General features: G+C 42.1%; 1 protein-coding gene and 1 pseudogene across 1 annotated transcript; one reads left to right on the forward strand and one right to left on the reverse strand.

Annotated features, from left to right (window-relative positions):
- Positions 1 to 14,117: 14,117 nt before the first annotated feature.
- LOC139002501 (vomeronasal type-1 receptor 4-like) lies at positions 14,118 to 14,838 on the forward strand (annotated as a pseudogene).
- Positions 14,839 to 18,339: 3,501 nt separating this feature from the next.
- LOC139001992 (G2/mitotic-specific cyclin-B1-like) lies at positions 18,340 to 25,345 on the reverse strand. Its single transcript, XM_070403472.1, is given in 4 exon segments — positions 18,340 to 18,400; positions 18,403 to 18,549; positions 24,218 to 25,144; positions 25,147 to 25,345. Coding segments are annotated over 4 exon segments (1,305 nt in total). The 3' UTR covers positions 18,340 to 18,368.
- Positions 25,346 to 25,957: the final 612 nt, after the last annotated feature.

Consider the following 25,957-nt stretch of genomic DNA (forward strand, 5'->3'; position numbering starts at 1 on the left):
ATCCACACTGAAAAAGTTAAACTATTTGCATTCACAGATGACACACTCTTATATATAGAATATCAAAAAGAATACACACACACACACACACACACACACAATCTAGTAGAATAAGTGAACTCAGGAAGAATTAGGGTATAAGATTAACACATAAGTCAATTTTGTTGGTATACATTCACAATAAATAATTTCATAATCTACAATTTAAAGGACATTAATGAACCAATTCTATTTATAATAGTATCTAAAATAATAAAATACTTAAGAGATGTATTTAACCAAGGAGGTGAAAGACTATATAAAACACTGTTGAATGAAATTAAAGAAGACCTAAATAGATTTTTTAAATGACGTTTATGATTAAATGAGTTAATATTATTATAATGGCAATATTACCCAAAGTGATCTCCAGATTCAATGAAATTATCAATATTCTAACAGTCATTTGCATAGATTGAAAAACCTATCCTCAAATTCAAATAAAATTGTAAGTGGTCCTGAATAGCCAAATTGATATTGAAAAAGAACAATTTAAAAAGATTCACAATTCTTTTTTTTGCACCTTTTATTTTTATTTTATTTTTTAATTAAATCTTTATTGTTCAGATTATTACATTGGTTCCTCTTTTTTCCCACTATAACTCCCCTCCACCCAGTTCCCACCCCTCCCTCCACCCTCACTCCCCACCCACTGTCCTCATCCATAGGTGCACAATTATTGTCCAATCTCTTCCCGCATCCCCCACACCCCTTTCCCCCCCAAGAATAGTCAGTCCATTCCCTTTCTATGTCCCTGATTCTATTATAATCACCAGTTCATACTGTTCATTAGATTATTTATTCACTTGATTTTTAGATTCACTTGTTGATAGATGTGTATTTGTTGTTCATAATTTGTATCTTTACCTTTTTCTTCTTCTTCCTCTTCTTAAAGGATACCTTTCAGCATTTCATATAATACTGGTTTGGTGGTGATGAACTCCTTTAGCTTTTCCTTATCTGTGAAGCTCTTTATCTGACCTTCACTTCTGAATGATAGCTTTGCTGGATAAAGTAATCTTGGTTGTAGGTTCTTGGCATTCATCACTTTGAATATTTCTTGCCACTCCCTTCTGGCCTGCAAAGTTTCTGTTGAGAAATCAGCTGACAGTCGTATGGGTACTCCCTTGTAGGTAACTGAGTTTCTTTCTCTTGCTGCTTTTAGGATTCTCTCTTTGTCTTTTGCTCTTGGCATTTTAATTATAATGTGTCTTGGTGTGGTCCTCTTTGGATTCCTTTTGTTTGGGGTTCTCTTGGCTTCCTGGACTTGTAAGTCTACTTCTTTCACCAGGTAGGGGAAGTTTTCTGTCATTATTTCTTCAAATAGGTTTTCAATATCTTGCTCTCTCTCTTCTTCTGGCATCCACATAATTCGGATGTTGGTATGCTTGAAGCTGTCCCAGAGGCTCCTTACACTATCTTCATATTTTTGGATTCTTTTTTCATTTTGCTTTTCTGGTTGGGTGTTTTTTGCTTCTTCGTATTTCAAATCTTTGACTTGATTCTTTCGATCCTCTGGTCTGCTGTTGGGAGTCTGTATAATATTCTTTATTTCAGTCAGTGTATGCTTAATTTCTAGTTGGTTCTTTATCACAACATCGAGGGTCTCACTAGATTTCTTGAGGATCTCACTATATTTATTGGCAGTTTCTAGACAGTTCTTTAAAGACCTTAAAAGTGTGGTTTTAAATTCTATATCCAGCAGTTTGCTTTCCTCCATTTCTTTCGTTTGTGCCCTGTTTCTTTGTCTTGGCATTTTTTATGCTTCCCTGTGTTGAAAAAGTGGTTTTCTGTGCTGAGTGTCCTCTAGGGCCCAGTGATTCAGCCTCCCCAATTACCTGAGGAGGACACTCTTGGTGCACCCCCTTGTAGTCTTTGTGCACAGTCTTATTGTAGTTAAGCCTTGATTGTTGTAGATATCACTGGGAGGAATTGACCTCCAGGCCAATTGACTGTGAGAATCAGCTGTGTCTGCAGTGGGAGAACTTCTGTGCTGGAGACACCCCTCTGGGGCTAGACTTGCTTCAATGGGGCTTTGGTGCTCACTGAGTCTGCCCCCTGAGTTTGTCCTTTATGTTTCCAGGGAGCTGCAAACTGGATGGTCCCACTCTGACCTCTGGGTTCCTGGCTCTTGGGTCTCTAGGGAAGTGCTAATCTAGCCTTTGCCTGTGGCTATCCAGCAAAAGCCTCCCTGCAGGGCTTGGGCGGGGCTAGCAGTTATGGCTGCTCTCAGACTTGCCCTCAGAGGCTCTGCTTCTCAGTGTCTGGGTAATCGCTGCAAGCCCCTAGGAGAGAAAGCTGCCCTCGGATTCCGACCGCTGCCAGACAGTCCCGCTTCTCCCGTATGAGTCTGGGTCCCTAGAGACTTGCCCAGAACTGGAGCTCAGAGCCTGAGACTCCCTCCCAATTGAAAATGACAACCATGCCCTCAGCCACCAGCCCGCTCCACATGCACCTCCACACCTCAGTATTTTACTTCTGCACTGCGCCTCCTCTGAGTCTCGGTATGCTTTTCTCTTTCCTTCTAGTTGTAGAATTTCCACTCAGCCAGCCTTCCTGTGGTTCTGGATGATGTCCGTTCCGTCTTTTAGTTGTATTTTTGAAGTGGTTGTTCGAGGCAGCAAACTCCGATGTTTACCTATGCCGCCATCTTAGTTTCTCTCCTCACAATTCTTTATTTTAAAATCTACTACAAAACTACAGTCCTCAAAGCAGTATGATCCTAGCATAAAGACAAACATATAGACCAGGCATATCAAACTCGCAGCCCATGGGCCACATGCAGCCCACAATGAATATTTTTGCGTCCCAGACAATATAGCGGTATATAAGAAATGTTTTAATAAAAAATTCGTAACTTAATTTTTACAATAGCCTGTTATACATAATTATTAATAACGAACTACAACGTTCACTGATGACTGATTACTATACTTGTGTTGCATTCATTTCCCTTACATGCCTTATGCACAGGCACAGCATTCCTTTCCATGAATACTAGCAACAAATATTTTAGCAGCTGATTACCACATCATTAGTCTTGGACTGACTTGTTTGGTGTGCGCAACAGGAAATATTTCACTTTTGGAGAATAAGAAAAATAGATTTATTTGCATTATGCTTATTAATTTGTGCAGTTATTCAATATCTGGTAAATTAATGTTCAATATAAAAATATTAATTTTTATTAAAATGTTCTTTTATTTTATGTTAATGATTATTCATTTATTTCAGCCCTTTGTACTCAGCCTGTCTCATTCAAAACAAACCTACGTTTGTATGAAAATTGAAGCTTTTGTTTTTTTGTGGCATATATAAACTTAAACCTTGTTTATTTGTCCCGTGTTAGCCTTTGAATTTGACATGCTTGATATAGACCAATGTAATAGAGTTGAGAGTCCATGTATTTATTGCCATTCGATTTTCAATAAAGATGCCAAGATTATATAATGGGGAAAGAACAGTCTTTTCAAAAAATGGTGCCAGAACAACTGGGTATTCACATTGAAAATAATTAATTTGTACTACAAATACCATATATAAAAGCAATCCTAAATGGTCAAAGGCCTAAATATCAGAGCTAAATCCTAAAACGCTTAGAATACACAGGTGGAAATGTTCACAACCTTGGATTTGGCACTGGATTATTAGATAAGAATGCAAAAAACACAAGCCTCCAAAATAAATAAATAAATAAATAAATAAATAAATAAATGTATTGAGCGTCATCACAAGGGTCTAGTATCTGGAATATATGAAGGACTCTTACAATTAAAGAACATAATGACAAACAATCCAATTCAAAATGGGCAAAAACAGGCAACAATAGTCAAACCTAGATAAACTGGACTATCGCAAAATTTAAAAAGTTCTTTGCATCAAAGGATACTATCAACAGAGTGAAAAGGCAACCTATTTATGTAATGGGGAAACAGTTTGAAAATCATATACCTGATGAGTGAATATGAAGAAGATATAAATAACTCCCATAACTCAACAACAATAACACTAAAACTAATAGATTAAAAATGTAGACAAAAGAACTTGAATAGACCTTTCTTCAAAGGCGATGTAGGAATGGCCAAGAAGCAAATGAAAACAAAAGACCTCAATACCATTCATTATTTGGGAAATGCAAATTAAAAAAAAAAAACACTGAGATATCACTTCACACCTATTAGGATGGCTACAATTTTAAAAAGAAAGAAAAAAGAACAAGTGTACACTGTACATCACTGGTAGGAATGTAAAATAATTTAGCTATAATAGAAAATAGTTTGGGCTTTTATAAAAAAACTAGAGGCCCGGTGCACGAAATTCGTGCACTGGGGATGGGTGGGTGGTCCCTTAGCCCAGCATGTGCCCTCTTACAGTCCGGGACCCCTCCCTTGTTACTGCCCACCTGCTTGCTGCTTCCTACGGCTTGGCTTGCTGCTCCTTAGTTCTGCCACGAAGGCCTTGGGTCTGCTGGGTGCTGGGCCTGCCAGTTTGTGTCTCTGATACCCCCAGCAGCCCCAGCACCAAGGTGGCGGGCCTTGGGGCTGCTGGGTACAGGCCCCCCATTGCGTGTTTGTGTCTTCTATCAGGCCCCCAGCAGCCCCAGCAGCCCCAGCACCACCTAAATAACTTAAGGGAAACTTTATTTAGTCTTCTTTTAAAAGCAATCTAGTTTAAAAATGAGTTGCAGTTAAGACAGAACAAAGAACATGGTACCTAAGAGTGAGATAGACTGACAGAGGAGAGGCTGGGCACTGGTCAGGGGCTTACATGCCAACTGTTCTCCACCTGGGAAATGATGTAAAATCGGTTTCTTTAGTTTTCTTCTTAATGGTCTTCTCCAGCACTGAGGTCAGAGGAGCCGCCTTCCAGCCCGTAGGCTGCTTCTCAGAGTCGAAATTTTCGCCATAGGCCTCTGCCTAGGACAGGACCTCTGCACCCCCAGGGTGCATAAACACACAGGGCTTCCATCAGGCTCTGCTGATCCCGGGGCCGGAGGCCTCTGGGCTCCGCTGATCCTGGGGCCGGGAGGCCTCTCGGCTCCGCTGATCCCGAGGGCGGGAGGCCTCTGGGCTCCGCTGATCCCGGGGCCGGGAGGCCTCTCGGCTCCGCTGATCCCGGGGCCGGGAGGCCTCTCGGCTCCGCTGATCCAGGGGCCTGGAGGCCTCTCGGCTCCAGTGATTCTGGGGCCAGGCGGCCTCTCTGCTCCGCTGATGTGGGGGCCAGGAGGCCTCCGTTGATCCCGGGGCCGGGAGGTCTCCCGGCTCCGCTGATCCCGGGGCCAGGAGGCCTCTCGGCTCCGCTGATCCCGGGTCCGGGAGGCCTCTCGGCTCCGCTGATCCCGGCCTGGCTGCTGCCGCCATCTTGGCTGAGAGTTAATTTGCATATACTCAAGGATTAGCCAATGAAAAGGGTAGCGGTCGTACGCCAATTACCATTTTTCTCTTTTATTAGTGTAGATTAGACATAAAATTACATAAGACCCAGTAATTTCACTCTTAGGTATATATTCAAGATAATTGAAAACAGAACTCAAGCATGTACATGTACACACATGTTGATTGCCTCCATTGTTCACAATAGCCCAAATGTGGAAACAACTTAAATGTCCATTAAAAGATAAATGGATAAACAAAGTGTGATATATAAATACAATGGAATATTAATCATAAAAAATGAAGTACTAATGCATTGTGGATAAATCTCACAAAATACTGTGCTAAGTGAAGGAAGCCGGACACAGAAAGTCACATGCAGACATACCAGAGAGAGATTGCAGGCTCAGTTCCAGACACCTCAATGAAGTGTCAATAGAGGGAGTTGTAATCTTTTTGCTGGTGGATTTTGCCTTCAGTTGTAGAAAATGAAGCACCTGCAAATAAAGCAAAGTGAGGTAAAGCTAGGCATGCTTATAATATGTGATTCCATTTATGTAAAATAGCCAGAGCTGGTACATCCACAGAAGCGACAGCAGATTAGTGGTTGCCAGGGTTTGGAAGGAGGATGGAATGGGACGTCATTTGTGGGGAAGCACGGGACTTGGTTGGAATGTCTGTAAGGAGGATTCTCCAAAAGGTTGGGGTCCTCTGAGGGGACCTTGCCGAAGGCAGCAGCCCCTACCTTGACGTTTCCAAAAGAGTCCAATTCCCTGGGGTGTTTTGCTAGAATCTCTATGTTTAGTCTTTAAAGATTCAACCTTGTAGAAGCATATACTTTCTCAAGGATACTTACCCTGCTAATTGTACCTAGAGGTTAATTTGAGTTCAAGCTTTTGCTACAATAAAAAAGCCAACGAGGCAGGCAATCAGAGCTATTTGCTACTAAAGCAAACTAGTCCTTTAGCCCTCTCTTTCACAAAAACATGTGTCAGAGTAATCTGTTCATCTGTTGCTTAGGGTCCGCTGGTCAGCCCTGGCAGTCATTGATGGCATGGAGATTCCTTTTCTGGTGCTGGAAAATCATGGAATTAGATGGAGGTAGTGGTTATACAACCTGTGAATGCACTAAATCTTAATGAGTTGTGCACTTTGACATGCTTACTTTTATGTTATGTGAATATAACCTCACTAAGAAAAAATGTTTCCCTCTAATATAAATCATTTAGATATAATCAAGAAAAATAAAGTGATTATATTAATTCTGTCACTGTTTAAAGGATCAAAGAGGTTGCCCTGGCCAGTGTGGCTAAGTTGGTTGAGCATCACCCCATGCACCAAGAGGTTGCTAGTTTGATAACTGGTGGGCTCAATCCCTGGTGGGGGCTGTGCAGGAGGCAGCTGATCAATGATTCTCTCTAATTACTGATGTTTCTATTTCTCTCTCCCTCTCACTTCCTCTCCAAAAAAAAAAAAAATAATCAATAAAAAATACATTTTTAAAAAAACCTCGAAAAGAAAATCATGACTTGGGAATTTTGGCCTTTTTGGAAAATATTGTGGAGAATTTATAGCAAGGGAATCAGTCTTTAAGCGGGTTTAATCTACCAACATGCTCCCTGTTTGTGGGCTTTATTATGGCTCTATATGATGAGCAGTGTTTATGATTATATAAAATACTCAAGGAATCAACCACATTGAGGGTTATGGAGTGTCCATATTTTACTACCAGGGGAGAGAAGGACCACCCAGCATGGTTCCCTCCATGTCAGCTCCAGCTCAGGTTGTGAGGATGAAATCGCTGCAAAGGTTTAAAATATTAGGAGCTTTCAGGATAAATGAGCCGGGCTTTATCATGGATTTGCCTATACACAGGAGGTATTTAGCTGATCATTTTTTTAAAGAGTTAACTGTATCAAGGTATCTTGGTGATATGTAAGAATAAATTATTTCTGAAGAAAATTTTTGAAATATGTTTTCATTTTGGGTACAAGCTTTCATTTCCAAAAGAGCTTCTTTCCACCTTGCCCTCTTTATGAAAGGTAATCTTAAAGATACTCTATACTGAAACAAAGAAAGCCATAGCCTTTATTATTAAAGGGTAGGTGTTTTAGGTAATCTTGCATAATATTATGTTATTCTTCTATAGGTTTTACTTTTTTAAAAATCTTTTATCTCTTCAGCCTAGTTTTCCCTGAGCATTCATGATAAAAGTAATGATCACTTTGTGCTGCAAAAGAATATTCATTGCAGGTCTACTCTGAGCCAGGTCTGAGCCAGGGGTTATATTGGGAAATAAAATAGTCAGACAATATACTTCATGGAGTTTAAAGTTTAGCTTAGAAGATATAATTAATACAGAGAAGGATGGTGTGTGTACATGTTCCTGAACGACTTCATTTGTGAAGATGGTAAGGAAATCTTGGAAAGAACAGATGTTATTGCTGAGACCTTAAAGATATAGCTGGGTAAAGTCTTGGAAATTTTGGTGGAAATGGGAATTGGTTTAATAGATTAAGGGAACATGTGTAAAATACCCAAGACAAGAGAGAACCATTGTGTCACTATAAGTGAGAGAAGACTGCACTGCAGGTAACCGGAGTGGATTGGACTTCAGAGGCCAGAACGCTCAGGGCTCAAAGGCCATGGTCAGTCCTATGATCCTTAGTCTAAGACCAGTGGGAAATCAACCGCAAGTTAAAACAGAAAAGACGCATGATAAGGAATTAGTTTATCAAAGAGACCTTTAGGTGCAGAATAAATTGAAGTTAATAGTAGAGAATATACCCAGAGAAAAAGTGGACAGCTACTGGTGAATTGTAGGTATTCAGTGCTGGCTGCTCTCATGGCATTATGAGAGTAACACACCTCTGAGGGGAGTGTAATCTGAGGACATGAGACAGGAATGATGGAATCTTCCCTCCTCAGACACCATCTGGACAAACACACATGACATATGGGGCTGGATTAGTCATCTTGAAGAGAACCCCAGTGGTCAACTTTGGGACAATTTGAGCCTCAAAGTAAGTAATGAAGACAGGTGACAAGACATTAAAAAAAATAAGGATCCATGAATCCATAATGTTGTAATGAATACCTGGGGAGCAGGCAGGTGCTTGGTTATAGTTGGAAGCCAGATATAAATACTGGAGCAATGATAGAAACAGAAGTCACCATCAGAGAGTGGTTGGTGCAGGTAAGAGTCATCTACAGACACAGAGGCTTGTAGGTAAAAGTTCAATGGAATATTGACATATTGTCAAAGGGAAACTGGAAGAATTTTCACCCAGCAATCAAGTTGACAGGGTGGGTGGACTTATGTCCCCAGCATGGGGGGTTCCTGCAGGGCCTGGGTCTGCTGGGTGAGGAGGCCTGGGCAGGCCGCTTGGGGCCATCTGTGCTCTTTAAATCTGTGAAGGATGTAAAAATGAGAAGTCTCAGGAACAGTTCTGGAAAAGGAAAATTGGACAGCAATGAAAGAATACATTCTACATGGGTTATAGAGGGGATTGTAGCGTTGAACCATGTTTATTTCCTGATTTGAGGGTTGTGTGGTGATTATTTGGGAGGGTGTTTTGTATTAGGGAAAAGAATACTGATAAAAAAATGACACCTCTGCTGCTGAGTGCAACTTGGGGAAAGGTACCAGGAATAATTGAATGTTTCTTGTGAAGGGCAAAAGCAGCAAAGTGATAACCGGGGCAGCTGGGTAAGACGAGCAGCACTTTGTACTGCTATTGCAATTATTCTGCCAGTAGAAGTTTGAAATTATTTGCAAATCAATTACTTTTTAAAACAACCTGTTAATACCATGACAGTAAATCAGAGACAACATAAAATTTCGATATGGACACTAGGCCCTCCCTGATTCCAGCTCAGCCAGAGCTGTGAGACTTGTGAGTCTGAATGTTAAGGAGGCACTGTGCAAATATTATGTTAATAGCCACTTGTCTGCAGTGTCTTGGATGATTTCAGGATGCTGTGGGAAAGGCGAAGGTTTGGAATTCTATTTTCCATCATGAAGCCCTCCTCTCCTGGATACACACTGTCCTGTGCTGCAGGCCAAGGAGAAGAGCAGTCACTTGTCTCGCTGCTGCCTCCAAACCAGCCTCGGGACCCTCCAGGACCACTGCTGCTTCTCACTCCTTCACCTCAGTTCTCAGCTGTCAGTTTCTGACTCTGGCTGCACTGATGTGAGTATGTCTTGCACGTGTGTGTTGAGTGTCATGAAGAAAAGTGCTTAGACAGTTTCAGGACCATCCCCCCGGCTCTGTTCGCTCTGGAATTCCACTGGGGAATTTTAGTGCCTTTGGAGTCACAAAGGATTAATATGGTTTTGGCACAGATTACCTGCTGAAGTGCTCGAGGGAGATGCCGCAGTTTCCCCCCATGCCACCCTGGGGAGGGGATAAAGGCAATCAAGGCATCCCCACTCAGATTAAAAATATTTCTCAAACAATAATATGCATAACACCAAACGGTGAACTGGATCACACTGAATCAAAAGCGACATGATGCAAATACATTGCACATTTTGTAAACATTTCCATTGTGGAATGATATTTTGATTCAAGCAGAACTAGATAATAAAGCGCTCCAAGGAACAACTGTGACAATGTCAAGCATCACAATGATTACAGGGCTTGTCCATTTGTTAAGACCGATGAGAGAAAGTAACTTTGAGAGCACGTGAAGAGAAATCAAAACTTTAACAAAACATGAATACACATTCTGCATTTGAAAATAAACTAAGAAAGTAAAAATATTTGGCTTTTGTATACATAAAATATTTAAACTTAAAGTAGATCATGAATTATAACACACCTATTCTTGTGCAATTGTACAATACTTTTCCAACTACGTGATGCTGTAGGAAACATGAGCCATTCAAATGTCCAGGTGTGTGAAGACCCGTTACCTGTGTGGCCTGCAGGCATCCCCTGGCCCTCTCGTACCAGAGGCCCTGACACTTCCCACAAGGGTTCCCCTCGCTGAATCTGTAAGGGGATTTCTGCCCAGAAGCAATCCCTAATCTGATTAAAAACAAACAAACAAAACAAAACGTGATTTTTACCCATGAAAACCCTCAATGAAGGGATTTCTTTTCCTAAAAATAAATCTTGCCCAAATTGAGAAAGCGAAGAATAAAACACGAGGGAACTGTCCATAGAGAACTTCTCTGTTGGCTATTTCAGGAAAACGTGGAGAGAAGCCGGCCCAGCCTCCTCCACAACAACCAGAGGGGCGGGATCAGAGCATTTTCCCGCTGGCACCTCCCAGGGGGTTCCCAGACCAAAGGGACACCTGGGTGGGTCCTAAGGAAACCAAGTTCTGCTCCTCCTAGTCTGCAGGGAAACAGAATGCTCCTCGCGGGTCAGAAAGGAGGAGTCTGGCGCCCCCTGCGGACACTGAGGACAGCTCTCAGGACACTTAGAGCTCACTGTTTAGCAGTTGCAGGGCGCCCCCTCCAGGCCTTCCACTGAATCACCGAAATTCAATGTTAAGATTATTCAAGATCATAATTTACCAAATTCAAAGGGAGTGGAACTCAGTATCACGAGTTTTGCTGGGAATTAGTGGAGATAACCAGAAGCAACCAAGTTAAATATACAAAATTCAATTGCTTTCCTATATACTAGTAATGAACAATAGGAATTAAAAAACACACACCACAATACCACTTATAATAGGCCTCTACCTCACCCATTTACCTCACCGAAATGAATAAAGGGAGGATGGGAGGCAGGAAAGAACGAAAAAAGAATGAAAGAAACGTACATACAAAAGAAAGAAAATGAAATAAATTTTAGGTATAAACCAATACAAACCCAACACAGTATGTGCAAACCTGTGAGTAGAAAACTATTTAATATCGTCAAAAGACAAAAATATAAGATAACAGTACTTCCCAATAGATTCAGCATAATCTCAATAAAAATCGCAGAAAATATCTTTTCATTGACAAACTGTTTCTAAGACTTGAGAGGAATAGACAATATTGAAGAACTAACTTGAAAATAACTCATACTTCCAATCCCAATGTTTTTAATAAGGTGACAGTGATTAGGACAGCATGGTATTGGAGAAAGAATAACACAGATAAATAGAATAGAGAGTCTGCAAATAGGCCTATGAAAAAATAATCAGCTGATCTTGTTCAAAGGAGCAAGGTAGTTGTAGAAAAGACAGCCTTTTCCAACAAACAGTGATAGTGCCAAAGGATGACCACCTGGGGAAAAAAATGAACAAAGACACAAATTTACACCTTACGTGTAAATTTACCTAAAACAATTCATAGACAAGGTAAAAGGCAAACCTATAAAAAGATGTTTCCAGAATCATGATTCTAAAAGAAAACACAGAAGAAAAATCTCTGACTTTTGCTTTGGTGGTTAGATTTTATAGATAGCACCCAAAGCACAATCCATGAAAGAAACATTGATAATGTGGACTTCATTAAATATTAGCAAAATGCATATCTGAAGAAGGACTTATATCCAAAATGGTCAACAAAACTTTAAAACTCACAAATAAGAAAACAAACTCCCTGGATTAAAAAACAGGAAAATATCTAAACAGACACTTCAATAAAGACATACAGATGGGAAATGAGCATATAAAGATGGGCAACATCATTTGTCCTTAAGAAAAAGCAAACTACAAACAATAATGAAACAGCAACACGCTCCTATTAGAAAGGATGCTACAATATGAAAAAAATGACAATATGTATGTATTTACCAAATGTATATCCACATAAAAACTAGCAAGAAAATATGTACAGAAGCTTTATTCACAGTGACCAGAACTTAGAAACTTGGGAGGTACTAAGATGCCTTTCAGTAGGTGAACAGATACCGAATGTGGCACAGTGGGTGGAGATCCTGCCGCCAACAAGGGCTGCAGACACAGTGGATGGAGACACAGTGGAGAAGATATGGGCTGTATTCACAGTGGGTTCCAGATACAAAGGGGAGATCTGTCTACAGGCTCATAGCATGGAGGCATGTGAGGGCAGACACAGCTGTAGGTACCAGAGATGGACACATGAGGGCTGGCATGGTCTCTGGGAGAGGAGTGGTTCACAGAGTGTCCAGTAATTCAACAATTACAGCTCAGGCATTCTGACACCAGCACTGATTTCCCTGCAGGTCTGTGCTGTTGGATTTCTGTTCTAACTTGCTCCTCTCTGTATATTCCGGTGACTTCCATTCTATGATGGATCTAAGAAGAACTGTTGATTTTCAGTTTGTTCAGCTTTTTCTTTTTAGTTAGGCCGAGTGACGACTTCCAAGTTCCTTACATGCTGGTCAGGAACCCAGAAGTATGCACATGTTCCTTCTTATTCCTTTATTTCCTGTCAACGTTTTGCTTTTTAAAGGATATTTTTAGTTAAAAAATGTTTCTTCATTTTATTCCTAAAGTTCATTATTTATTTAAATTTGTATTGATATTTTTAATGATTTGACCATTCTAGTTCATTTGGGTTTTTTTTCCTGTCCTTTAGCTTACAAAATTGAACAGTCTGTAAAGAGCTATTTCTAGCCCTAACCGGTTTTCTCAGTAGATAGAGCGTTGGCCTGTGGACTGCTGGGTCCCAGGTTTGATTCTGGTCAAGGGCATGTACCTTGGTTGTGGGCACATCCCTAGTAGGGAGTGTGCTGGAGGCAGCTAATTGATGTTTCTTTCTCATCAATGTTTCTAACTCTCTATTCCACTCCCTTCCTCTCTGTAAAAAATCAATAAAATATATTTTTTTAAAAAGAGTTATTTCTAATTGATATTGGCCTACAAAATACATCTTTACACATAAATAGAAAATAGCCACAACCAAAGTTAGAATAAAAGTACTCCCAAAGTTTCCTGAACAGCGTGGCTCAGTGATTGAGCATTGACCTATGAAGTAGGAGGTCATGGTTCAATTCCTGTTCAGAGCACATGACTGGGTTGCATGTTTGATCCCCAGTGTGTGGTGTGCCGGAGGCAGCCGATCAATAATTATCTCTCGTCATTGGTATTTTTATCTCTTTGTCTCCCTTCTTTTCTTAAATCAATAAAAAATTATTTTTTAAAAGTACTCTCAGTCCAAAATAAAAAGACCAGGGATAAAAATAAATCTAAACATAGATGTGGATTGTTTGAAGCACACAGCTGCCTAGGTATGTTGCTATAGCAGAGTAGTTACATGTACTGCATTTATTACCAGTTCAGCCAGGGTCAAATCCCTTCTGCTCCTAACCAGAATGTGATTTTATACCACTCACACTCTGTGTACCTAAATTTTATTCATCCTTATAAGGACAATAAATGTCACTGCTTAACTCCTAGGTTTATGAAGAATATTGAAGGTCAGCTGACAGGATGAGTGCATTCACATTGCCATGAAGAACTCTTCCAATTTCGAACTGGGATATGTAGCAGTCTCTGGAAAATGACGAGTGACCATCAGTTATTTGGGATAAAATTATCTTATTTCAGACCGTTTTCGGATTTCTGGGGATTTTTTTTCCTTTACCATAATGGCTTCCTTGTATTCACTGGAAGCACATTCAGGTCCACAAATATGATGCTCAAGCATATGACTTCAGCCAACTCCTTGTCCCCTCTCTAAGGGAACCCCCAGACAATGGCAAGATTGAGGCTGGAACATTTCCCAAGGGAAACGGGATGGAAACCTGCTTTCTGTGTTCACAGCGCGGAAGGGGCATGCACATTGGCACCACCTCTTCTAGAGTGGAGTCCAAGCATCACCACCGCCTTGGGAGCTACAGGTGGGCGGGTCTGAAACCACACGCTCCCTTCTACATCAGGCCCTCTGTCATCTTATGCTGGACCCTGACTGGTCTGGTAAACACCAACTTTTCCTGTGTATGTGACTGGCAAGTGGAATGGCAAAACTGTCAGAAAGAGGAAGGATTTTGGAGACTGTCTGTGGTCATTGATAAAGAATTACTAGTACACAATCATGCCCCAGATGGTTTGCTCAGTGGACAGAGCGTGGGCCTGTGGACTGAAAGGTCCCGGTTCGATTTCAGTCAAGGGCACCTGCCCGGGTTGTGGGCTCAATCCCCAGTGGCGGGGGGCAGGGGGGGGGCATGCAGAAGGCAGCCAATCAATGATTCTCTCTCATCATTGATGTTTCTATCTCTCCCTCTCCCTTCCTCTCTGAAATCAATAAAAACATATTCTAAAAAAAGAATTACACAATCATGACGTGCGCCATTGTTATCATTCTATGATGTTCCGTGTATGGGACACTTGGTATGGGCCAGAAGCACCCTGGCTTTTATCCTGTGCAGGCTGATCAGCATGTTCACAGGACCAGCGTCTGCCCAGATCCTCCCCTGAATCTGAAATCACTCAGAGCACACTTGTCTCGGTGAGACCTTTTCCACACTCCCAGTTGGTGGCTGGTGAGCAGGTCTGAGCCCCTAAGTTCTCATGAGCTGAGACCCCAGTGTGTCCAGGTGGGCTCTGAGCACAATGAAAGTGCCCCCAAGAGAAACGTCCAAACCTGTAGATAATTGTTATGAGTTTATTTGAGCCAAACTGATGACATATGCTGGGCAGTAGGATTTAAAATGCTTCCTGAATAATGGCTTTGCAGCTTCTTTTATGCGTTTGAAATTAAGGATGGAACATAGGAAGATTGCATGGAAGTGGGAGAAAGCAAGGTGGGGGATTGGATTACAGGATCGTCAGCAATGTGCTCTCTTTAGGTTGGTTACCCCTCAGTTCAAGGGTGTGTTTAACTTAGATGCACAGAAACAATGGACAGGGCTTGCTTAAGGCAAAAATAAGCCTTTTACTGAAAAGTTATATGTATGGGGCATGACTACCAACCCCATGACCTGCCCTGCTAAGACTTTTATATTCAAACCTCCCTGTGAGGTTACTTTCCATGGAACCCCCTTTTTCATCCACAAAAGGAATACACTAAACTGGCCAGACAGCTCTCCATTTTATGTGGTCCTGCATGGTTGCTTGCCCAAGTTTAAGAACCACAGTGAGTGGTCACATGACAGAATATGAATAACACATGGTGTCTCTTCCTCATAGATGTGGTAGGAACAGCAGGTGCAAAACAAAATGTTTTACACAATGCTTTCATAATTTTCATTTTATTAAATGCTGCAATGGAGGAGTTTAGAGTACATGGATTTATTGTAAAATAGAGCCACCAATAGTTTGGAGGCAATGGAAAGCTTGGACTAGTATGCAACTTTAAACCAATTAAAATGTTCCTGGAATTAACTTGGAAGTATGAGTTTAATGAAGTGGAACATCCTGAGTGATGATCAATCACAAAAGTGGAAAGGAAAAATAGCAATTGTTCAGCAAGTGGCTGGGAGGGACCTTGGAAGACACTGCAGAGTATCAAAGACCAGTTTCCACCTTTTATCTTAAATCCTAAGAACAAAATTAGTAATTTGAAATATGTGAGTGGGTGGGATGAGAATGTCCTATTTCAAATATTTTCAAATAAAAATAGACAGGAAGGGTTGGGTGAGGCAGAGTGAGCATAAGAAGCACATTCAGAGGTTTCAATTAGAATTCTATTCTCAGTTCTTTATGAAAGTCATAAAGAAGTCAAATCATTTTTGGAACCTGTAGAAGATAGAATATTCTATATTAAGAAATGATATCAAGTGTCCTGTTTGGAAGAAAGAGGCATCAGGGTGACCCTATATTCTGAACTATGTGAAATGAATCTATGATGGGCCATTCACTGTCCATGGAGTTGCTGAGGACAAATTATCTGGGGTGAAAGACAAAATCTTTTATTTATTTACTGGAGGCCTGGTGCACAAAAATTTGTGCACTCGGGGGGAAGGGGGGTCCCTCAGCAAGTCCTGTGCCCTCTTGCAGTCTGGGACCCCTCAGGAGATAATGACCTGCTGGCTTAGGCCTGTTCCCAGGTGGCAGAGGGCAGGCCCAATCCCTAGGTGCAGCCCCTGGTCGGGCTCAGAGCAGGGCCGATTGGGGAGTTGGGGCACTGTCCCCTGTCATGCACAGAGCAGGGCAGATCGGGAGGTTGCGATGCCACCCCTAGTCACGCTCAGGGTAGGGCCGATTGGGCGGTTGGGGCACTGCCCCCTGTCACACTCAAGGCAGGGTCGATAGGGAAGTTGCGGCGTCACCCCCTGTCACACACAGAGCAGGGCTGATCAGGGGGTTGAGGAACTCCCCCCTGTCATGCACAGAGTAGGGCCGATAGGGGAGTTAGGGCACTGCCCCCTGTCACACACAGAGCAAGGCCGATCAGGGGGTTGGGGCGCTGCCCCCTGTCATGCACAGAGCAGGGCCCATCAGGGGGGTTGGGGCTCCGTACCATGTCACAACAGAGCAGGGCTGATCAGGGGGTTGAGGAGCTCCCCCCTGTCACTCACAGAGTAGGGCCGATAGGGAAGTTGGGGCACCACCCCCTGTCACACACAGAGCAGGGCCGATCAGGCGGTTGGGGCGCTGCCACTGTCACACTCAGGGCAGGGCCGATGGGGAGGTTATGGCTCTACCCCGTCACACACAGAGCAGGGCCTGTGGGGGTGGGGTGAGGGAGGCACCACCCTCTATCACCCACAGAGCAGGGCCAATCAGGGGGTTGGGGAGCTCCCCCCTATCAAGCACAGAGCAGGGCTGATCAGGGGGTTGGGGCGCCTTCCCCTGTCACGAACAGAGCAGGGCGGATAGGGAGGTTGTGGCCCCGCCCCCTGTCACACACAGAGCCGCAGGTCGATTAGGGGGTTTGGGCTCTGCCACCTGTCACACTGATCCCGGTGCCGGGAGGCCTTGCGGCTCCACTGATCCCGGTGCTGGGAGGCATATTACCCTTTTACTATATAGAATAGAGACCTGGTGCACGGGTGGGGGCCAGCTGGTTTACCCTGAAGGGTGTCCTGGATCAGGGTGGGGGTCCCCATTGGGGTGCCTGGCCAGTCTGGCTGAGGGGCTGAGGGACGTTTTCAGGCTGCTGGGTGACTGAAGCTCCCAACCGCTCCTTTTTTTCTTGTTTTTTTTTTTTGTTTTTTTTTTTTTTTATTCTGGGCCAGCTTTAGCTCTGAGGCCTCGGCTGCTGAAAGCAGGTTTCTGGCCTTTGTATTTGATACAGTGTTGAGGTCCAGCTGGCTGAAGCCTGGCTGACTAATGCAGGTTTCTGCGGTTTTGTTTAGCTTCTATATTTGCAACATAGTTGCTTAGAGTTGCAGCTGAGAGGCCGGCAAGTCAGGCGGGGAACGTTGGAGTCGGCAGTCACTGGAGCAAGCAAGCCTCCCTGTTAGCTTCAGTGCATGGCTGCCGGCCGCCATCTTGGCTGGCAGTTAATTTGCATATCACCCTGATTAGCCAATGGGAAGGGTAGCGGATGTTCGGCTAATTACCATGTTTCTCTTTTATTAGATAGGATTTTTTTAGGGGGGAGCAAATTTGATAAGATCATAAATTGAGCAATGCTTTGATCAAATAAAAATTTAATAAACTTTTTTGGGATTATTGCTGGATAAAGCAGAATCAATTTATTAAGAATTCACAAATTTGAATAATACAAACAAGCTTGGCTCATGAGCAAGATGCCTTGACTCAACTTAGGCTCCTCTGTGCCCTCTGCTGGACTAGAATTCAACCATGCCCCATGTGCCCAGTTTTATTTATTTATTTTTTATTTTAAATATATTTTATTGGTTTTTTTACAGAGAGGAAGGGAGAGGGATAGAGAGTTAGAAACATCGATGAGAGAGAAACATCGATCAGCTGCCTCCTGCACACCCCCTACTGGGGATGTGCCCGCAACCAAGGTACATGCCCTTGACCGGAATCAAACCTGGGACCTTTCAGTCCGCAGGCCGATGCTCTATCCACTGAGCCAAACCGGTTAGGAAATGTAACATATCATATATACAGATAACACATGGTGCCAATTGTATTTGCAGGTATTACAGTACTCCAACTCAAGTTCACAAGTTACACCTTTGCCACAGCCTTGGCTAAATCTTTAGTGCAGAATTTAGCTGTGCTAGAGTGCTGATCTTAGCATGCTTAGACGTGGCATACTTGTTCTTGATAGTCATGTTCTTTGTAAGCCCACAATTCACCATGACTATGTTCTTAGCGAGGTGTTGCATAACAAGGAGAAGTGATTCTTTTTTTTTTTTCTTTTTTTTTTAATTTTATTTTTATTTTTTTTTATTTTTTGCTTAAAGTATTACAAAGGGTATTACATAAGTGTCCTTTTTTCCCCCCCACCCTTCCTTGACAAACCCCTACCCTCCCTTACCCCCCAGTGTCTTATGTCCATTAGTTATGCTTATATGCATGCATACAAGTCCTTCGGTTGATCTCTTACTCCCCTCCCTCCTGCCCCCCAACTCTCTCTGGCCTTCCCACTGCAGTTTGACAATCAGTTTGAGGCAGCTCTGCCTCTGTATCTATTATTGTTCAAAAGTTTGTAATGGTCTTTATTATCCATGAATGAGTGAGATCATGTGGTATTTTTCCTTCATTGACTGGCTTGTTTCACTTAGCATAATGCTCTCCAGTTCCATCCATGATGTTGCAAATGGTAGGAGTTCCTTCTTTTTTACAGCAGCATAGTATTCCATCGTGTAGATGTACCAAAGTTTTCTAATACATTCATCTACTGATGGGCACTTAGGCTGTTTCCAGATCTTAGCTATGGTGAATTGTGCTGCTATGAACATCTGGGTGCATATATCCTTTCTGATTGGTGTTTCTGGTTTCTTGGGATATATTCCTAGAAGTGGGATCACAGGGTCAAATGGGAGTTCCATTTCCAATTTTTTGAGGAACCTCCATACTGCCTTCCATAGTGGCTGCACCAGTCTGCATTCCCACCAGCAGTGCACAAGTGTTCCTTTTTCTCCACATCCTCTCCAGCACTTGTCGTTTGTTGATTTGTTGATGATGGCCATTCTGACAGGTGTGAGATGGTACCTCATTGTTGTTTTGATTTGCATCTCTCGGATGATTAGTGACTTTGAGCATGTTTTCATATGTCTCTTGGCTTTCTGAATGTCCTCTTTTGAAAGGTGTCTATTTAGATCCTTTGCCCATTTTTTGATTGGATTGTTTATCTTCTTTTTGTTAAGTTGTATGAGTTCCCTATAAATTTTGGAGATTAAGCCCTGATCAGATATGACATTGGCAAATATGTTTTCCCACGAGGTGGGTTTTCTTGTTGTTTTGTTGATGGTTTCTTTTGCTGTGCAGAAGCTTTTTATTTTGATGTAGTCCCATTTGTTCAGTTTCTCTTTAGTTTCAACTGCCCTAGGAGCTGTATCAGTGAAGAAATTGTTTTGGCATATGTCTGAGATTTTGTTGCCTTTGTATTCTTCTAGAATTTTTATGGTTTCCTGTCGTACATTTAAGTCCTTTATCCATTTTGAGTTTATTCTTGTGTATGGTGTAAGTTGGTGGTCTAGTTTCATTTTCTTGCATATGTCTGTCCAATTTTCCCAACACCATTTATTGAAGAGACTATCTTGGCTCCATTGTATGTTCATGCCTCCTTTGTCAAAAATTAATTGAGCATATTGGTTCGGGCTAATTTCTGGACTCTCTATTCTATTCCACTGATCTATATGTCTGTTCTTGTGCCAGTACCAGGCAGTTTTGAGAACAGTGGCTTTGTAATACAGCTTGATATCTGGCATTGAGATCCCACCTACTTTGTTCTTTCTCAGGATCGCTGCAGCTATTCGGGGTCTTTTTTTATTCCAGATGAATTTTTGGAGAGTTTGTTCTAGATCTTTGAAGAAGGCCATTGGTATTTTAATGGGAAGTGCGTTGAATGTATAGATTGCTTTGGGTAGTATGGACATTTTAATGATGTTGATTCTACCAATCCAAGAACATGGTATGTTCTTCCATCTGTTTATGTCTTCCTCTATCTCTTTTTTCAACGTCCTGTAGTTTTCTGAGTAGAGGTCTTTAACCTCTTTAGTTAAGTTTATTCCTAGGTATCTTAATTTTTTTGGTGCGATGGTAAATGGGATTGTTTTTCTGATCTCCCTTTCTGAAAGTTCACTATTGGTGTATAGAAATGCCTCAGATTTCTTGGGGTTAATTTTGTATCCTGCTACATTGCCAAATTCATGTATTAAGTCTAGTAGCTTTTTGATGGAGTCTCTAGGGTTTTGTATGTATAATATCATGTCATCTGCAAATAAGGACAGTTTTACTTCCTCTTTTCCAATTTGGATGCCTTTTATTTCTTCTTCTTGTCTAATTGCAATGGCTAATACTTCCAGGACTATGTTGAACAGGAGTGGTGAGAGTGGGCATCCCTGTCTTGTTCCTGTTCTTAGGGGAAATGGTGTTAGTTTTTGTCCATTGAGTATGATGTTGGCTGTGGGCCTGTCATATATGGCTTTTATTATGTTGAGGTATGATCCTTCTATTCCCACCTTTCTGAGAGTTTTTATCAAAAATGGGTGTTGGATTTTGTCGAATGCTTTTTCTGCATCAATTGATATGACCATGTGGTTTTTTTCTTTCAATTTGTTTATGTGATGTATCACATTTATTGATTTACGGATGTTGTACCATCCTTGCATCTCTGGGATAAATCCTACTTGGTCATGGTGTATGATCCTTCTGATGTACTGCTGGATCCGATTTGCTAAGATTTTGTTGAGGATTTTGGCATCTATGTTCATGAGGGATATTGGCCTGTAATTCTCTTTCATTGTGATGTCTTTACCTGGTTTTGGTATTAGGGTGATGCTGGCTTCATAGAATGAGCTTGGAAGCGTTCCTTCCTCTTGAATTTTTTGTAGTAGTCTGAGGAGGGTAGGTTTTAGTTCTTCCTTGAATGTTTGGTAGAACTTCCCTGTGAAGCCGTCTGGCCCTGGGCTTTTTTTGCTGGAAGCTTTCTGATGACTGCTTCAATTTCTTCCATAGTTATTGGCCTATTGAGGTTTTTAGATTCTTCCTGATTGAGTTTTGGAATGTTGTATTTTTCTAGGAATTTGTCCATTTCCTCCAGGTTGTCTAGTTTGTTGGAGTAGAGTTGCCCGTAGTATTGTTTAACAATCATTTGTATTTCTGTGGGGTCTGTTGTTATTTCGCCTCTATCATTTCTGATTTGGTTTATTTGGGACCTCTCTCTTTGCTTCTTGGTGAGCCTGGCTAGGGGTTTGTCAATCTTGTTTATCCTTTCAAAGAACCAGCTCTTGGTTTCATTGATTTTCTGTATTGTTTTTTTGGTCTCTATTTCATTGATTTCTGCTCTAATCTTTATTATCTCCTTCCTTCTGCTCACTCTGGGGTTTTCTTGTTGCTCTCTTTCTAATTCTTTGAGTTGTAGAGTTAGATGATTGACTACCATTTTTTCTTGTTTTTTGAGATAGGCCTGTAGAGCTATAAACTTTCCTCTCAGGACTGCTTTCATTGTGTCCCAGAGGTTTTGGATTGTTGTGTTTTCATTGTCATTAGTGTCCAGGATGTTTTTAATTTCTTCTTTGATGTCATCGGTAACCCAATCAATATTTAATAACATGCTATTCAGCTTCCAAGTGTTTGAGTATTTTGGGTTGTTTTTATTGTAGTTTATTTCTAACATTATGCCATCGTGGTCTGCGAAGAAGCTTTTTATGATTTCAATCTTCTTGAATTTGTGGAGACTTTGCTTGTGACCCAATATGTGGTCTATTTTTGAATATGTCCCATGAGCACCTGAGAGGAATGTATATTCCGCAGCTGTGGGGTGAAGTGTTCTGAAGATGTCAATTAAGTCCATCTGATCTAGTGAGTCATTTAGGATTGCTGTTTCTTTGCTGAGTTTTTGTCTAGCGGATTTATCCAGTGATGTCAGTGGTGTATTAAAGTCCCCTACTATGATTGTATTGTTGTCGATCTCTCCCCTGATATCTTCCAGAAGTTTTCTTATGTATGTGGGTGCTCCTGCATTGGGTGCATATATGTTTACCAGGGTTATATCTTCTTGTTGTATTGATCCCTTTAGTATTATGAAGTGGCCTTCCTTATCTCTGGTTATGGCCTTCACTTTGAGATGTATTTTGTCAGATATAAGTATTGCTACCCCAGCTTTCTTTTCCTTTCCATTAGCGTGAAAGATATTTTTCCATCCCTTCACTTTCAGTCTGTGTGAGTCCCTTCTAATGAGGTGGGTCTCTTGTAGACAGCAGATGTATGGGTCATGTTTTTTTATCCATTCAGCCACTCGATGTCTTTTGGTTGGAGCATTTAGTCCATTTACATTTAAAGTTATTATTGAAAGGTACTTGTTTGTAGCCATTTCTTTTTGTGTGTGTGTGTGTGGCTGTTTTCTTTCTGAGCTTGATATTTCTTCTTTTTACACCAGTCCCTTTAGCATTTCTTGCATGGCTGGCTTGGTGGTGATAAACTCCCTTAGCCCTTTTTTGTCTGTGAAGCTTCTTATTTCCCCTTCAATTTTGAATGATAGCCTTGCTGGATAGAGTATTCTTGGATTCAGTCCTTTGCTTTGCATCACTTTGTAGATTTCCGTCCATTCTTTTCTGGCCTGATGTGTTTCTGTTGAGAAATCATTTGATAATCTAATGGGAGATCCCTTGTATGTTACTTTCCGTCTCTCTCTTGCAGCCTGTAAGATTCTCTCTTTATCCTGAACATTTGCCATGGTAATTATGATGTGTCTTGGTGTGGGTCTTTTCGGGTTCACCTTGTTTGGGACTCTCTGGGCTTGTGTGACTTTTTTCTTCCCCACCTCAGGGAAGTTTTCTGATATTATTTCTTCGAATAGGTTTTCTAATCCATGTTCATCTTTCTGTTGTTCTGGCACCCCTATTATTCGTATGTTGTTTCGTTTCATGTTGTCCCAAAGCTCCCTTAGGCTCTCCTCCTGTCTTTTAATTTTTTTCTCCATTTGCCGTACAGTTTGAGTGTGTTTTGCTTCCTTGTCTTCTAATTCACTAATTCGGTCCTCCGCTTCTCCCAGTCTACTGTTGATACTTTCAATGGAGTTTTTTATTGAAGCTATGTCACTCTTCATTTCTTCTTGGGACTTACTTAAGTTGTTGATTTTTTCATCTGTTTCTTCTAGCTTCTTGCATAAGTAGTTGAGTTTTTCATCTGTTTCTTCTTGCTTCTTGAACATCTGGTGCATGTACTCTAGGAACCTTATTCTGAATTCTTTTCCCGTCATGTTGCATATCTCTGTCTCACTTAGCTGCTTTTCTGGCGAGTCCTCCTTTTCTTTCCTTTGGGGGTTTCTTTGCCTACCCATGTTTGATCTCGCTGACATATGTAGATGTTGAGATGTTCAGTGGCTGCTCCCTGGGTGGTAGGGGCTCCTTGGGTTGTGGTTGCTGCTCAGACGGTTGCGGTAGCAGCTGCTTTCCAGTTGGCAGCAGCTCCTCTGGTGGGTGTTGTTCACAGCTGTGTTGGCTCTTCTGGCTGGTGGGGGAAGGCTTCACGTACAGCTGCTGTTCCACAGACAGAGGGTGTGGTGATCAGGAGGCTGTGGTGATCAGGAGGCTGCGGTGATCAGGGGGCTGCTGTTGCTTGGATCTGCGGTCTGGGAAACGCTCCTCTCTTACCAGCACTGCATGGTCTGGGAAACGCTCCTCTCTTATGGGCACTGCATGGTCTGATCAGTTCCTCAGGATGCCCCCTTTAGTCTCAGTTCTCTGCAATCACAAAATCCAAATCTCAAATCTCCTGGCGCCAGCAAACCCGCGGAACTCCTTACCCTGGTCAGGGTCTGTGTCTGTCCCAAGAAACGTGGCTGTCTGCCATGCGGTCTCCCTCCGACCCTCTGGGCTCAGGTCTGGCCAGGAGAAGTGATTCTTCAGCGTATGACAGGTAATGCTGTAGAACTGGTGTCCTTTCAGCATTATCGAGAATTTTCAGTGCTAAGCAAAAACCTCCTGCTGCAATCTGAGAAAAAGGAAAATGCACCATATCATAGTCTAACATAGTTAGTTCCATCAGGTGCTTGGCCAAGGTATGTTGCTCCACATCAACCTCTCTGATCTTAGATGCTCTCCAAAGGAAGTGCAGGGGTAGAGGGCGACCCAGGCAAAAATTTAAAGCTCTCAAAATCTTCATTTCCATCTGCCTGATTTGGAGCTTAGTGTAAGTGTTGTCAGTCACAAAGGCAAAGTCACCGATTTCTGGAGGGTACATTTCTTCATATTTGCTTGCAATAAACATGGCAGTGACACCAACCAGCTGCAGCATCTTCTTGGGCACAGAATTATTCTGCATGAACCGGTCAATAATGGAAACAGTCATGTACATGGTCTCCTGCAGTAACCTGAATTTCATCTGAACCTGTACCAGCCAATCAATTAGGATAGCTCTCATATTTCCAGTGATTTCACGACCTAGTAGGTATTTTGGTCTGACCGCTTGCTCTTCCTCAGCTTGTCTCAGATAAGTATAGATATCTTTCACATATTCACCACAAAGGTTTGGATCAGCTCCATCTTCTGCATCCACATCATTCACTGCAAGCATTACATCAGAGAAAGCCTGGCACAGATATTCCTCTCCAGGGGCACAGCCAGATGTTTCCATTGGGCTTGGAGAGGGAGTATCAACCAGAATAGGCTCAGGTGAAAGTTTTTCTTCTTTAACAGGCTCAGGCTCGGGCTCCCGCGCTGGTTCCAGCACAGGCGCAGGCGCAGGCGCAGGTGCAGGCACAGATGCAGGCTCTAGTGCCTTTTCCATAGGTTTTGGTAGTTTTTTAGCAATAACTTTTCCAGCAGCTAATGTTTTGCCTCCTTTTTCAGAGGCAACTTGGCCTGGGGCTGTTCACGGACATTGTTAGCGATGTCTCCAAGGGCTGTCCTCGGCCTCAGCCCCGCCTTGGAAGTTGCAGTAGTGGCCACGGGCATGCGCTTTGCGCCTGCTATAGTGATCTTCGCCTTATTTTCGGTATTAATTTTCGTGTTCGTGGTGACCCGGAGTGCCATGGCTTCCTCTTCACCAGGCCGCAGCTCAGCGGGAGAAGCAGAAGACGGGAGAGCCCCCAGGAGCGGGGGACCCAGACCCAACACAGACCAACAGCCATTCCGCCGCAGCATGCCCTTTATCATTTTCAGTTTAAAATCTATTTTGTCTGATATAAGCATAGCTAACCCTGCTTTTCTTGGTTACTATTAGCTTGAAATAATTTTGTTCCATTCCTTCACTTTCAGACTATGTGTCTTTAAGGCAAAAGTAGGTCTCTCTTAGGAAGCATGTTGTTAGAGCTTGTGTATCAGCAAATATATTGCTAAAAGAGATGTGTGAGATTCTTCTGCCTATGCTTTCTTCTATGATTTTTATGGGTTCACAACTTACATTTAAGTATTTTCTCCATTTTGAGCTTATTCTTGTATATGGTGTAAGTTGGTGGTCTAGTTTCATTTTTTTGCATGTACCTGTCTAATTTTTTCAACAAAAAAATCAAAGATAAAAGAACATTTCCAAGCTCTTTTTAACACATTGCGTTCTGCATAGAAATCTCTAAGACATACGCCAGGGACAGCACGTTTTTGGGCAAACTGCACGTTATTTAAATCATCATAATGCACTTTAGGTGT

The sequence above is a fragment of the Myotis yumanensis genome, unplaced genomic scaffold (assembly GCF_028538775.1).
Source record: "Myotis yumanensis isolate MYYU_CA2020_CCGP unplaced genomic scaffold, mMyoYum1.0.hap1 SCAF_2, whole genome shotgun sequence".
NCBI lineage: Eukaryota > Metazoa > Chordata > Mammalia > Chiroptera > Vespertilionidae > Myotis > Myotis yumanensis.